The sequence below is a fragment of the Pseudonaja textilis genome, chromosome 5 (genome assembly GCF_049901715.1).
Source record: "Pseudonaja textilis isolate UNSWEBS1 chromosome 5, rPseTex1.2, whole genome shotgun sequence".
In the NCBI taxonomy this organism is placed as follows: Eukaryota; Metazoa; Chordata; class Lepidosauria; order Squamata; family Elapidae; genus Pseudonaja; species Pseudonaja textilis.
The window spans coordinates 33,183,112-33,197,254 of NC_141994.1; the positions used below are offsets into that span (position 1 = coordinate 33,183,112).

The following is a 14,143-nucleotide window of genomic DNA, read 5'->3' on the forward strand; positions in this document are numbered from 1 at the left end:
TCAACAGATCAATACCTAATCTCACATAGAGAGGATCAAACACTTTGTATTTTTCTGAGAGAGAAGTAAAGTATTTTTGAAATATAGACCACATTGAATTGTTTAATGTTTTCTTTTTTGAAATATCAGAAATTTATTTGGCAATCATGATCTAGAACACATTTCTGTGGAAAAATATGCCTGAAAGTTTGGCAACCCTATAACTGTTAGAAACAGGATGACCTATAATTAAAATGATTTCAGAGTTTTCATGAGATTATGTAGCAGTTAAGAAAATTAGTAATCAGCATACAAAATATTGGTCAACATTCTTTGCAAAATAGCTTAATGATAAAGAACTGCTCCCAAGCAGTTATGTCCTTTGACTTGTTTATATTTAATAATTGGCTTTAGCAGACCTATATTTCCTTTATTTGTTCATTTGATCTAGTAGTTTTGTAAAAGTGATGAAGATAAATAAAGGAAGTTAGGGCTAATCTCTTGACTATATCAGCAAATACCATAAATATTTCTAAAATATTGCTGAGACTCTAAAAATACTAATTTTTCTATTGAGGTAATTTAATATTTGATTGTCTAAAGTAAAATCAAAATACTACAATAAAAGTTTTAGTTGTCATTGTACTATATTGGTGACATAACAGCATTTTAAAGGACATCATATACAAATTAACTGGATATCTGATTTTATATATATTAGAATAAAGCAATCCTAATAGCTTTGTTATTTTTCAAAACCAATTTCTAGATAGGATGTTTTAGGAAACATGTCTGCCTTTTTAACAGAAAAGGTAGAATTAAAACAGGTACAAATTACTGTCATTTGTATTCAAGGATGCCATCCTGTAAGTTTTTCATACCAATAATTACACATTTGAGATATAATCCTGTCATCAATTATCACATGTGTGTAAATTTTGAAGTTTAAGCAAAACATATGCAGGATCACAACTTCTATTTGCATTTTTCTAATAAATGACTTGATAGTCAAGATATTTTTCTAATGTATTAAAACCACCATGTTATTAAGTACACCATAAGGCCCACAAGCTATGAATACATTTTAATCTAATTTACTCTAATTCATTTTTACTTTCAACAAGTATCAGAATATAGAAATAAGCTTTTACTGCATTTCATTTATATTCAGCACATAAGAGCACAATGTGTTAGTACATAATTATTTATGCTTGGTGAAGTTAATACAAAGATATGATTGATCTCTCACACATATAATTTAGTATTTGAGGGCTAAGAATGGCATTTGTAAGTCTTTCATGAGGAAGAAATTATCACCAGGTCAACATCAGTTTCATGTATAAAAGTTGTTTTTTTAAAAAACAACTTTTCAGTTTGGTCCTTCTGATACTTATTACCATTCTAAAGAAATCCCACATTAGTTCATCCGCTTTGACTGAAAATTTAGTCCTGCAATTAATTTTGTTCCAGATATTCTGGGATTAGTGGTTTGGAATGACATAGAACAACCAGTTGTCACAAATCTGGTGGGTGAGCTTTGAACATGTTTTTATTTGAAATAATTATATCATTAACCATTTTTAGAATGTATATTTTCAACTATCATATATGTTTCAACTTATCACAATTTTTAAAAGTCAGTGTAATGATTCTAGCTTTTATTGTAGGAATTTTGATAATTCTTTTTAATGAGGGTTTTGAGATGCCAAGTTCAAGAACTAAATACTTGAAAATATTAATCAAAAAAATAAGAAAGTTGAATTTTTTTTTCAAAAGTAGTCTGGGAACACAAGGAGGCATTAAACAAGTGGGATTTAGTATTTATTTAAACATCTAAGAATTTGAATTTTCAGTGAAATTAAAGAAATCTAAATATTGTAGAAATTACCACACTTTTAAAAGTGTCATTTTAATAGAGGCCTGTTTCAGTTGTCAAAGTTACATGCATTTATTTGAAAAAATATAGTAATATTTGGTCTTTGAAGACTATATAAAATATTGTCAGACATATACCATGATATAAATTAAAATCATGTTCTGCCTAAATTATGAAATCATAAATCAAGACTTCCATCAGCTTTGCAGTTCTATTATACAGAGTTTTGTTAGTTTTTCTTTCTGGATGAAAAGAAATACAAAAATTATACAGAAAAAAATGGAGGTTTAAAATCCTTCAAATCGGTAAAACAAGCAGTCAGTGTCTTAGCAATTGTTACAGTATCAGTAATGTGTGGGCATGTGAACATATAGAATGTAGATTTATTTTCAATAGCTTTTAAACATTCACCGCCCCTCCATCATTAAATAAGTATTTTTCCATTGGAATTAGATAAAGCCAAGTACAAACAAAATGTTATACCAATAGTATGGCCATGGGATTCCATGTTGTCCCTTCTCTTTTTCTCTGCAAGTCTGAAAATTAAATTACTTTTACTTCCGATGTTGACTAATGTGCAATATCCCATTACAGCAAACCTAGCAAGTTCTGTCTTATTTTAGTTAACAAACCTGATTCTGAAAGCAATCCTTGTTTCTGTTTGTTTTATATTTTGGAATTGCAATATATTCAAAACCAAAAGTAGAGGTTTTCAGTCCTTTTTTAAAATGTGCAAATAAAGAGGGAAAAAGTAGACCAATATTTGCTGTACATAATGCTCTTTGAACTGAGCCAATGATTATATATATTTGACAGTTTTTCTTAATATGTCTATTTGATAAACGCTACACATAGTAAAATATCAGGGAATTACTACTGATGGAGCAAGATAGGCACCTGGAAAATACCTTCAATTTGGAATATTACTGACACTTTGCTTATAAAAACAACAGTTTCCACAGTATTCTTATGAGAACCAGTTTGGTATAGTGGTTATGGCATCAGCCTAGAAACCAGAAGATGGTGAGTTCTAGTCCCGTCTTAACCACAAAGCCAACTCGGTGACCTTGGGCCAATTACAAACTCCCCGTTCTGGGAAGCAGACAATGTAAACCATGAATGAAATCTTGCCAGGTAAACTGCAGGGGCTTGTCCAGACAGTTGTCAGAAGTCAACACTGAATTGAAGCCCTCAAGTATTCTTAGGTGAGAAAACACTATACGGCATTATTAAGTCAGAGTGCATTATTACTTTCTTATAGAGTCCCCAAAAGGTAATTATATCATTAATACGATTGTAAAGTATAGTTAACTTGCTTTTATTTTTCCTGGATTTATTCCTGTCTAAGATTCTGCTATAGGTTGCAGCACTTTGTAAGCCAGCCCAAGGACTTTAAAAAACCATATTGATAGAACTATCAGATACACATTTTCTCTAGTGTTAACTGTAATTTTGCTTTTATGTTGCATATTACTGCTCTTTCAAACACTTTCTCAAGTTCAACAAAACATGTTTTTTTTATAAAAATCTATAGTTACAGATATGGCCATAATAATTCCAGTTATACACAATGAAAGGTCATTCAAAACCAAATAATTTTAGTCCAAAAGGAAAAAATGTTGACAAAGCTTCAAATGACTGCTCTTTTTTTTTCCATTGCAAATTTCCTGCAAGTTGATCTTTATTTTTTTTGATCAACCAAGTGTTGCTCCATTGGGTGCAACAGGGAGTTGACCGACAGGAATCGACCAGTTATTTCCTGAGTCAGATATTGTGGGCAGAGAGTGTGAATAACTGGCCTAAAGTCACTTAGCTGATCTAAGGCAGGATTAGAATTCACTTGCTTCTGGTTTCTAGCCTAGTGTCTTAACCACTAGTCCAAATTAGCCTCTTTTGCATTGCAATATTTTGTTTTTTGCATTCAGTTCTGAATAAAAACATTTTTTTCCTTTCAGGTTTCTTGCAGTTACACAGTTTTCTCCTACACATGCCAGAAAAGCCTTTCCTTGCTTTGATGAGCCTATCTACAAGGCCACATTTAAAATCAGCATCAAACATCAAGCAACTTATTTATCTTTGTCCAATATGCCAGTGGAAACTTCTGTTTCTGAAGAAGATGGATGGGTTACGGATCACTTTACACAGACTCCACTCATGTCCACATATTATTTAGCTTGGACTGTTTGCAATTTTACATACCGTGAGACTACCACAAACAATGGTGTTGTAGTAAGTATTGCTCAGTCTACATAATTTCATTGGGAAACATTTTGGGAATGAACATGACATGTTCAGATAAAAGTGTTTAGTTATTCAGCAATGTCTCTTTGGCTAATGACCATTTCTGTTTAATTTATAGATATTCAATTAGCACCTTATACCGACAGTCTGCAATACCTGCTTAATCTTTTAGAGTCAGAAAAGAGAATATAGGATCGAGCTGTTGAAGCAGCTTTAAAGATTTGTTGCATCTTTTAATATAGGAAAATTATTTGATTTATTTGTGTTTATTTATTTAATTTATAGCTTGTGGCAATCTGTAGTTCTCAGCAGCTAGCATCATCTATAGAAATTAGTTAAAGGAACTGTTTTTATTAAGAGCTTAGGTCTTGAACTTCATCCTTCTTTACTTACTTTATTTATTTTCAAAATTTGCATGCCATCTTTCAAAATCAGGTTTTCTCATGGATGTTTAGTTAGTAATGAAGAGTCCCCCCCCACTTTTAAAAGTACAGTAGTACCTTGGTACTTGTGATTAATTGGTTCTGGAAGTGTGATGAGTAGCAAAAATGACAAGTACCAAACAATTTCCCCCAATAAGGAATAATATAGTGAGTCAACAAGTTTTACCTTGTGCATAGAGTACCAAACAAACGAGTACTGGGAAAATTTTTTCACATCAAAATGCCAAATTTGACCAGTTTTAAAGCAGTTGAGTACCAAGGTACCACTGTAAACAGTGATTTTAAATATATTTCTTACCATGCTTGAATTATTGTAAGGTTTAGAATTCACATATCAGTCTATTGAAGGCTAGTATTTGTTCTTAAGATCAACAGTGGAACTAACTACAAATTACGTGAAGCATTCTTGAGTCGTCAAATGCTTTGTGGTCTTCTAATTAAGCCATTCTATTTTCTGAATAAAGGACTTTATTATTTGAAGCTGATTGTGAAGAAGAAGCATCAACATAGTTGTTTCAATAAGAAATTAGCTATTGTTAGAATTGACCACCTATTTTCTGTTCAAATTTATTACCTTGAAAAGTTCTACTATTAACATAATTAGCATTTCTATTCCAGGATGAAATTTTTAATAATTTTTCCACCAAACCTTTCTATGGCTCCATTCTATTATGTCTATAGACATACGCTTAGCAAGAATACAAGATTTCTGATTGGATTTTCAGCCATATTTTTACATCATTGATGAGTAGATTTTATAATGTATTTTATAATGTATAATGCATACACATTTTTTGGGAAGTATTTCATTTACATTTATATTGTACCTCATCTATTTGACTTTTACATCATAACTTTCACTTGGTATTCCAGTTGAAGGAGATATTCACTTATGGCTTATAGTAATTGGCAGAAAGGTACATGCTTAATGTATTAATGGAAGTCTACTGATGTCAGTTTCCTTTTGTGTAAAAATATATATGTAACTATGTAACAAACCAAAATATATACAAACAATTTTGCCTGCTAAATAGATGATTTAAAACAAAGCTTCTGCCAATTCACATTCCTGTTGAAAGTCAAATGGGGAAAATGTTCTTTTGTTTAGTCCAAATTGTGGTAGTAATAAAGTTGCAAATCAAAGACTATGTCAGACAAGTTTTTCATCTGTTTACATTTTTACTAGGATATGTAAAATATGTGTACAAATAATTATTTGCATCAAACAGCTGTTTTCATGTGATCTGTAGTGAATCAAGGCACATATTTTAGTCCATGCACCGAGAACAGCATATTTAATTGATTTTTTCCCATCCATCCAATGTTCTCTCATTCACTATTACTATACATTACTGTACATTAATCCATGTGCTTCATTCCAAAATCTTCCCCAAATCATCCTTTAGCTTCTCTCTCAGTTGCCACCACTAATATTATAGCACAACATATCTCATTGGCTGACCTGTCCACCCTCTCCTTATTCTAGCACCATCATTCCCTCCTGCATGGATACAAGGGAATGTTGGCTACATTCCACAGTATACTCTCCATTTATTTCAGAGATCAAGAAAACTCAAAGGGCTTGGCCTGCATTCTACACATTGAATGTAGGTAGGATGTGAGGAATATGCTGTGCTGGAATATCTGGGAGGCAGCTAAAAGGAAGTAGAGAAGAGGAGGCACAGAAAGGTGTGTGGTAGTAGTTGGGCCATTGGAGTAAGCCACAGTAGAAGCAATTAAGGGAAAGGGGGGTGAATGGGGCAATGCATATCAGCCTTTCATCACTTGACCCACTCAGATTTGATTGCACCTCTAAACTCCACAACAATCAAACAATTGAAATAGTTTGGCAGAACTTTTGGTATCGTATTCCAGTTTCAAAACAAAACATTTTTTTCTGTTTCCTAGGCACTTTTAATTTTTACATTTGTTATGTCAAGTTTGCGTATGCAATGGTTCAGATATATGGTAGAATAGAATAGAACAGAATAGAATTCTTTATTGGCCAAGTGTGATTGGACATATAAGGAATTTGTCTTTTGGTGCATATACCCTCTGTACATAAAGAAAAAATAAAATACATTCATCAAGAATCATAAGACACAACACTTAGTGATAGTGAGAGGTTACTAATAAGCAATCAAATCATACTAGAAAACAAAACAATATAAATTGTAAAGATACAAGCAACACGGTTATAGTCATAAGTGGGAAGAGATAGGTACTAGGAAGGATGAGAAGAGTAATAGTAATACAGTCTTAGTAAATAATGACAGTGTTGTGGGAATTAGTTGTTTAGCAGAGTGATGGCCTTCGGGGAAAAACTGTCCTTGTGTTTAGTTGTTCTGGTGTGCAGTGCCCTATAGAGTTGTTTTGAGGGTAGAAGTTGAAACAATCACAGCCCTTTTTGATTCATGCAGTATATAGGTCCTCAATGGAAGGCAGGTTGGTAGCAACTGTTTTTTCTGCAGTTCTAATTATTCACTGAAGTCTTGTATGGTTGCAGAGCCAAACCAGACAGTTATAGAGGTGCAGATGACCGGCTCAATAATTCTTCTGTAGAACTGAATCATCAGTTTTCTGAGTTGGTGCAGAAAGAACATTCTTTGTTGTGCTTTTTGATGATGTTTTTGATGTTAGATATCCATTTTAAATCTTGAGATATGATAGAACCTAGAAACTTGAATGTCTCTACTGTTGATACTGTGTTATCTAGTATTGTAAGAGGTGGTTGTATAGGAGGGCTTCTAAAATCTACCACCATTTCTACAGTTTTGAGTGTATTTAGTTCAAGATTATTCTGGATGCACCACAAGGCTAGTTGTTCAACCTCCCATCTGTATGTAGATTCATTCGAGATAATGATGAATCTGCAGCAAAGAGATTAAATTAGATTGGACGTTTATGACTGACTTAAGGTCTTTTCAAATCTGGGCTGAGATTCCAACTGTAAGATTGCATGCTTTTGGGAAAAAACACTATTTTTAAGCAATGACATATATACTGTCTTGTCCTTTGATTTTGGTGGTATAAATTCTATTTAAAAGCAAGTTGTTAACATTTATAGGAGCGATCTCCTGCAGATGTAATGCATACCATTTATTTCATTTTGTTCAGTGGGATCTGCCTTGTAGTAACATTGTTTGAGATTCCAGGTTTAAATTTGTTTGTTTGACTGAAGGCCAGCCCACTGACAGTTATCTTAAAATCAACTGGATTGCAAAACTATAATACATATTTCCCCTCTCATCACAGCAAATATTGTGAAAGTAGGAATTGTTTCCTGACATAATTCTCAGAAAGGTGTACTGCAGTTTTTGAATTATATTATTTAGCTTTCATTTGAAGTTCCCCAAAGCCAAATCACAATTTTGTTTATTGTTTTTCGTTTGAAAAGCAACTGACTGCAATACTTTGATACATGACTTCAGAGCTGTATAATTTACTTACTTTCTTCATTGCATTGACTTGAAGAATGAATTATCAGTTGAGAATATATTTAGTGGTTATAGTACAGCAAATTCATTTGGTGACCTTATTTTACCTGATATCTTTCTTCAAAAGTATGTGGATAATTACATTTCATACAGGTATTTCTGGCTGCTAGAAGTCTTTCAAATGAGAGAAAAGAATACTTTTCTTCAAAAATTGGCCATGTAGCTTGATTGGACTGTGCTTTCCCTGAATCAGAATAATATATAGTGATTTGTACCTGAATAAATTTCAAATCCATTAGTAAAGACAGTGATACACTAGTATAATGCGATAGATCAACAGCATTTATTTAAATGGTCTTTCACTCAGAGAAGTTGTTATAATACCATATGCAACTATTCTGTCTATAGCCAGCATAGCAATGGTACAGTTTTCATTCTAAGTGCCTGTATTCATTAAGCAGGAAGGAAAGAGGAATATTAATGCTTAAGAATACCATTTGGTGATGCTTCAATTGGAACCTGTAATACTGTTTATTTGTCAAATTTGTATGGATACCTATCTCACAAGAAAGTGACTCTGGACTCGTGATACAAACATTTAATAAAAATAATAAATATAACATTTTAGTTATGTCAAGTATAAAAACCATAAAAACAGGAGAAGATAATAGCCTTCACCAGAATTCCCTGGTCCCCTAGAATCTTCAGGCCTGAAGCCATAGTAATGTTCTGTGGGGGCTGTGGAATGTTAAGAGAATATCAGCTCTGGTGAGAGAAAATTCCATAAGGTGGCCACCATGGCAGAGAAGTGCGTAGTTCACTGGTGGGATAGGGTTCCCATCTATGGGAAAGGGTCCCACAGATGGCCACATGTCATGAAGGGATTTAAAGATTTAAAAGCAGCACCTTGATTTGGACCCGGAAGCAAATTGGCAACCAATATAGCCCACAGAGCAGAGGTGTAATGTGCCATACTAAGGTCACACATAACTGCCCTCATTGCTGCATTTTGCATTGGCTGAAGCTTCTGGATATGCTTTACAAGAAGCCCCATGTAGATGGCATTACAGAAATCTGGGCAGGAGTTTACCAGGGAATGAATTACAGTAGACAGTCCTCTCCCATCCACAACTGACACATAATACAAAACTGTGCAAAAGCCCTCCAAGAAACAGCTACCATCTATTCTTCAAGCAGGATTCATGAGTCCAGGAGGGACTTCCCAGTTCTGTCTGGGGCAGTGCAACCCCATCCAGCACTAAAGATGGTATAGTGCTAGAATTGGAACGTTCCCAAGCCCAAATCTACTTAGTCTTGCCAGGGTTCAACTGAAACCTGTTGTTTCCCTACCAGATCAGTGGTGGGATTCAAATTTTTTTTACTGCCGGTTCTGTGCGCATGGCTTAGTGGGCGTGGCAGGAGAAGGATACTGTAGAATCTCCAGTCATAGGTGGTATTTGTCGGTTCTCCGAACTACTCAAAATTTCCGTTACCAGTTCGCCAGAACTGGTCAGAACCTGCTGAATACCACCTCTGCATCAGACCATCACAGTCTTTAGGCACTAAGACAAGTTCATGGCATTACTTTATTCACCAGGGGCAGAAATATATGACTGGGTATCACTGAGTACTAGAGAAGTTTAACTTATTGCTTGACTGTTATATGTAGAGTGTGCAGAGAAACCTGTCATAAAATTTTTTTAGCTTATAAAAAGAAAAGTTACTGTGTACATTGCAGAACTTCTGCAAGGAGTTTCTTGAATGGATTGGATTGGAAACATAGCTGGTTACTGTATATATCACAATAGTTATATACAGTATTATCTCCAGTATCAGAAACAGTATGCCTGTTGGTATTATTTTTGAGGATTATTTTTGAGTGGGAAATGTTAATGTTCTTGTAGTCTTATCCTAGGTATCTGTTTGGTTACTCTGGAGAACAAAATCCTGGCTTGAATGGAAGCTTACATGCTGACAATGAAAAACCACAAAATAAATATTTGCAAGGTGAACTACCCATGTAGACAAAATCAGGTTGCTGATTTCATTAGTTAAAGAACCTTGTTTGAAATGTAAGACTTGATGGAAGAGCTGTTCAGTCCTTTCTATTTGCTTCTCACATCCCTTGCCTTATATATTTTTCTGTCTTCACTTTCCTTCAGGTTATGAAGATGGCATACAACCCTGAAAGATAGGTTGGATAGATTCAGCCTTTGAAACCAATGTTTAATTCTTAGGTTGAAAAGTAAAAATCCACATGGATGTTAAAATTCTAAAATAATAAAAAGGCTTAAGGCTATGGCACAGTCTGTTTTTTTTTTGACTGAAATATCACGGTAACTTTGGGGGACGAACCTTATTTTTCTTGCCTTTTCAATGGTTTGCTTTGAATTCCAAGGGAATAATTGCAAATGAACAGTTTATTTAACCTCTTTACCATTCCTGGAGTATCTATAAGCAGCTCACATTTTGCTTCTAGTTCATTTGTTATTCAGATTTACTGAACAATTGTCACTATGTATTTTGGAACTGATTGCAGATATTCTGCATTTCAGCTCTGTATTGTATAATACTGTGTGCCAATAAACATATATTTATGCCGTACTAGTTTTTAGTTTCTGTAGATATTTTTCCCGATTTAAAAAATAACTGTCTTTAGCAGTGTGAACACTATTATATATATTGATATAACAAATTAATTTAAAATTCAAATGAACATTGTACTATTCATGCAGAAGAAATAGCTAGGAGAGATAGTGGTATGACCCACTTTTCCCTTGATACTTTTAAAAACTCTGAATTACCCTGAATCACTCCATATTATCTTATCTGCTTGTCTTCACAATCTGTATTTATTTTGATTACTCTCTAATAACCTCACCTTGTACTGACCTTGATACACATGCACCTGTTTTCCCAGACTTATGTTGTTTATCTCAACTTTATTGCTGTAATGAACAGATGTATAACTTTTCAAAAGGGAGGATGAATTTCTAGATGTCACAAAAAGGCATTTCCTCTGGAATGTTCTTTGCAGAGATCTCCGGGTGCTAAATTAGATCATCACCTTTCACTTATGACAAAAAATATTTAAGCCAATGGAGGCCCGGATGAAAGGGAACTTTAGCAGAGATTTAAATGGGAAGGTGAAATATTCCAGCTAGCATGATAAATGGGGTCTGTCCAGAGTCTTTTTCAGATTTCCTGTCTGCAGAAAGACTTTAGTATACCTTCTCTTGTATTTTATATTACTTCGATACACTTTCGGGCTCTTTGCTTTTTGTGTTTATTGCTTGAACATTAAAACAACCTACTGGTACTCAACTGGCTATTGGGCAATAGAACAAACATTTACTATGAGTTAAGCAGGTCTGCATGTAATTGTAGTTCATTGTGGATATAGTCTATTCTGCAGAATTTCATTATTGCCGTCCTTTCGATGTACTAAGAATTCTAGATACTGGTGAAACCATTCTGGTATTCAAGAGGATTCTAAAATCATTAAAAATCACCAAATAATTTTGAACTTTGGTACAAAGCTATCTTTTCTGTCAAAGCTTTAAGTCATAAAGAACTCCCTGAGGAATAAAACTGTTGATGTTATACATTAGTGATTAAATAGCAAGTACGGTTGTTTTTAAAATGTATTTTTGTTTCAGTAAGTATTCTAGGATAATGGTGACTAAGACCTGGAATAAAATTCATTGTGCTGGACTATTTGGTTTCTTTCAGCCAAGGCTATCTTGGATAAAGGGATAATTCTATAAAACAAAATACAAATCTGGGAACAAAAGTAAAATATAAATTTGATCAATAAATATAAAATTACCACATTTTAGACATTTTAATTGCTTGCTTGCTTAAAGCACTTAAAAGCTTTAATTTTAATAATTGTCTGAAACTAAATTAGCTCCAAAGTGGCTGTCTCTGTTTAACTGAATTCTGCAGAGTGGGAAAATATTATTGTTTATGAAGTAGTAGTAACATGTTGCTGAAATTCCAATTAGGATGATAAAGATTTTAAAAAGATTCAATGAAGTGAATTATCATGTAACACAAATTGCCTGGTATTTTACAACTTACAACTTACATATTAATGCGTAGAACAATTTTAATGGAGAGAAGTGTCTGGAATGGGCAAAAAGCAGTGATATATTTTATTCTATGGCTTTTGGGGATTGCATTTCATTTCTTAAAACATTTTCATCCAATAGAATTCCTGATGTCTATTTATCCACAAGCTTCTATTTTGAACATGAATAAGAGGGGGTATGATTTGAAACTAATGGGGAAAAGGTTTGGGACTCTTGCTGATTGATGCTTTACTGCTTTAAATATATAATTCTTAAAGGTGCTTTTTAAAATAAATGCATGCTGAAAATAGTTGCATTTTAATATGATTTTGCAAGTAATAAGCACTTTGCTCTTTGACATCTTGAGTAGATTTCAATGGTTGAAGACCAGAAGAATACAATTAAAAAGGATTATTAATTTTTAATCTGATAAAATATTTTTCTTTAATTTTGCAATACTATCTTATTGATTTTGAAGTATTTTACTTGACTCTACATGAAACATTGCTCTTACTACTCAAGAGCAAATAAAACTTCTTACTACTTTTAGTAAGCAAATGACTGTGTGTATAACAATAGATAACTTCAATTTTGCAAATGAATCTGGAGAAAATGGAGTATGCTAAAGCCCATGAATTGCAAGCATATAGTCAGCAATTATTGATCAGTAATTTGAATTTGGAAGCTGAAGGCATCAGGAAAATATTGTCCATGTATAATGCTTACTTCCCAAAAAATAAAATAAAAAATCCTCAGTCAGCAGTTATGGTCATATTATTCAAATGAATAAATGTAATATAAATTTTCTGCATCTCTATGAATTGAATGTAATTTAATGGAAATGTTAGATGCCACATATAAACCCATTGCCTATAAATAGTTTTAAATAGAAAGTATGGTAAATGCATAGAAATGTAGCTGAATCTACAATCTGCTGCATAATAATAATTTTACATATATTAATCATGTGATTGATGCAGGTAGTCTTTAACTTATGACTGTGATTGAGGCCAGAAATCCAGTTATAAATGATTACATTTATAAGTTGAGGCACACAGGAGACCAGAAGTATTTTTTCTGGCCTTTTTTGTTGCAGTTGTTAAGTGAACGCTTAATCATTAAATAAATACTTTAGTTATTAACTGAATGCAACAATCATTAAGTGAACATATTCATTCCAATGGGCATTTTTTTTGCTGGAAACTAGCAAAAATCATCACATATTGCAGTCATATGACTGTGGGAAATAGTGACAGGTTGTGAAGCTGATCAGCCTGACATGTGGCCATCCTAATTTGAAACAGACATACATTGACTGGATATAGGTTGGAGATATCTGTAATTGCAGTGACTTTTATACTACTGGTAATTTGAGTGCAATACTCACAATGTTTTTATTTATTTTTTTCATTTTAGGCAGTTCTGCAATAGTGGTATAACTTCAGGTAGAGAATAATTATTTTCAGGGAATGGTTGCCTGTGGAACTGACTGTGGACTTTTTCTAGAAAGTTGGTACTGGAGAGTTAGCAAGTTGCTATGACAAAGAGAGGCAAGATTAGCTACTAACAAAGTAATTGCTAAAAGGATGAAAGAAGAGAGGGTCTTCATGGAAGGAAAAGAATCACTGCAGGAAAGCTGGAAAACAGTGAGCAACCAGTCCTGGAGATAAAATCTTGAAGTAACATCTCCAATTCTAAAGGTTAATTTTTCACTGGCAACAAGTAATTTAGAAGCTAAAGAATGAGATCTATTTGTGCTTCTGGTTTGAGCTTCTTCGGTGACAGACCGAAACCACGTCTCTGTGCGCTTTCGATCTGTGCTTGCTGCTGGTGTGCTCCGAGCTGGCTGGTTTCAGGGTTAAGCTACTCTGTAGAGGTGGTGAAGAGTGGGGAGACTGCCAGCAGGGTTGAGGAGAGCTGCATTTCTCCTCCCCAGCTGGCCATTACTCCCTTTCCTGAAGGCGGTTGTAGCGGTAGTCAAAAATGGCCACCACAAAGAAGAACTCAACTGGAAAAGAATGTGCAGGAGGAAGATAAGAAGAGAAAGTTTTGGTTGACCGGGTCAAACAGCAAAAGCAACAAATAAGGTACCCT

At 33.8% G+C, this 14,143-nt stretch overlaps 1 protein-coding gene and 1 long non-coding RNA gene across 4 annotated transcripts in view; one reads left to right on the forward strand and one right to left on the reverse strand.

Moving 5' to 3' along the window:
* LOC148125592 (uncharacterized) overlaps positions 1-14,143 on the reverse strand; it is a 156,624-nt gene that overhangs the window by 85,103 nt on the left and 57,378 nt on the right. The gene's annotated exons all lie outside the window — the stretch shown is intronic.
* TRHDE (thyrotropin releasing hormone degrading enzyme) overlaps positions 1-14,143 on the forward strand; it is a 236,612-nt gene that overhangs the window by 3,662 nt on the left and 218,807 nt on the right. For both annotated transcript variants that reach the window (XM_026699463.2, XM_087934471.1), the window contains exon 2: positions 3,811-4,084. In XM_026699463.2, the coding sequence (XP_026555248.1) occupies positions 3,811-4,084 (274 nt within the window). The remainder of the gene's footprint in view (positions 1-3,810; positions 4,085-14,143) is intronic.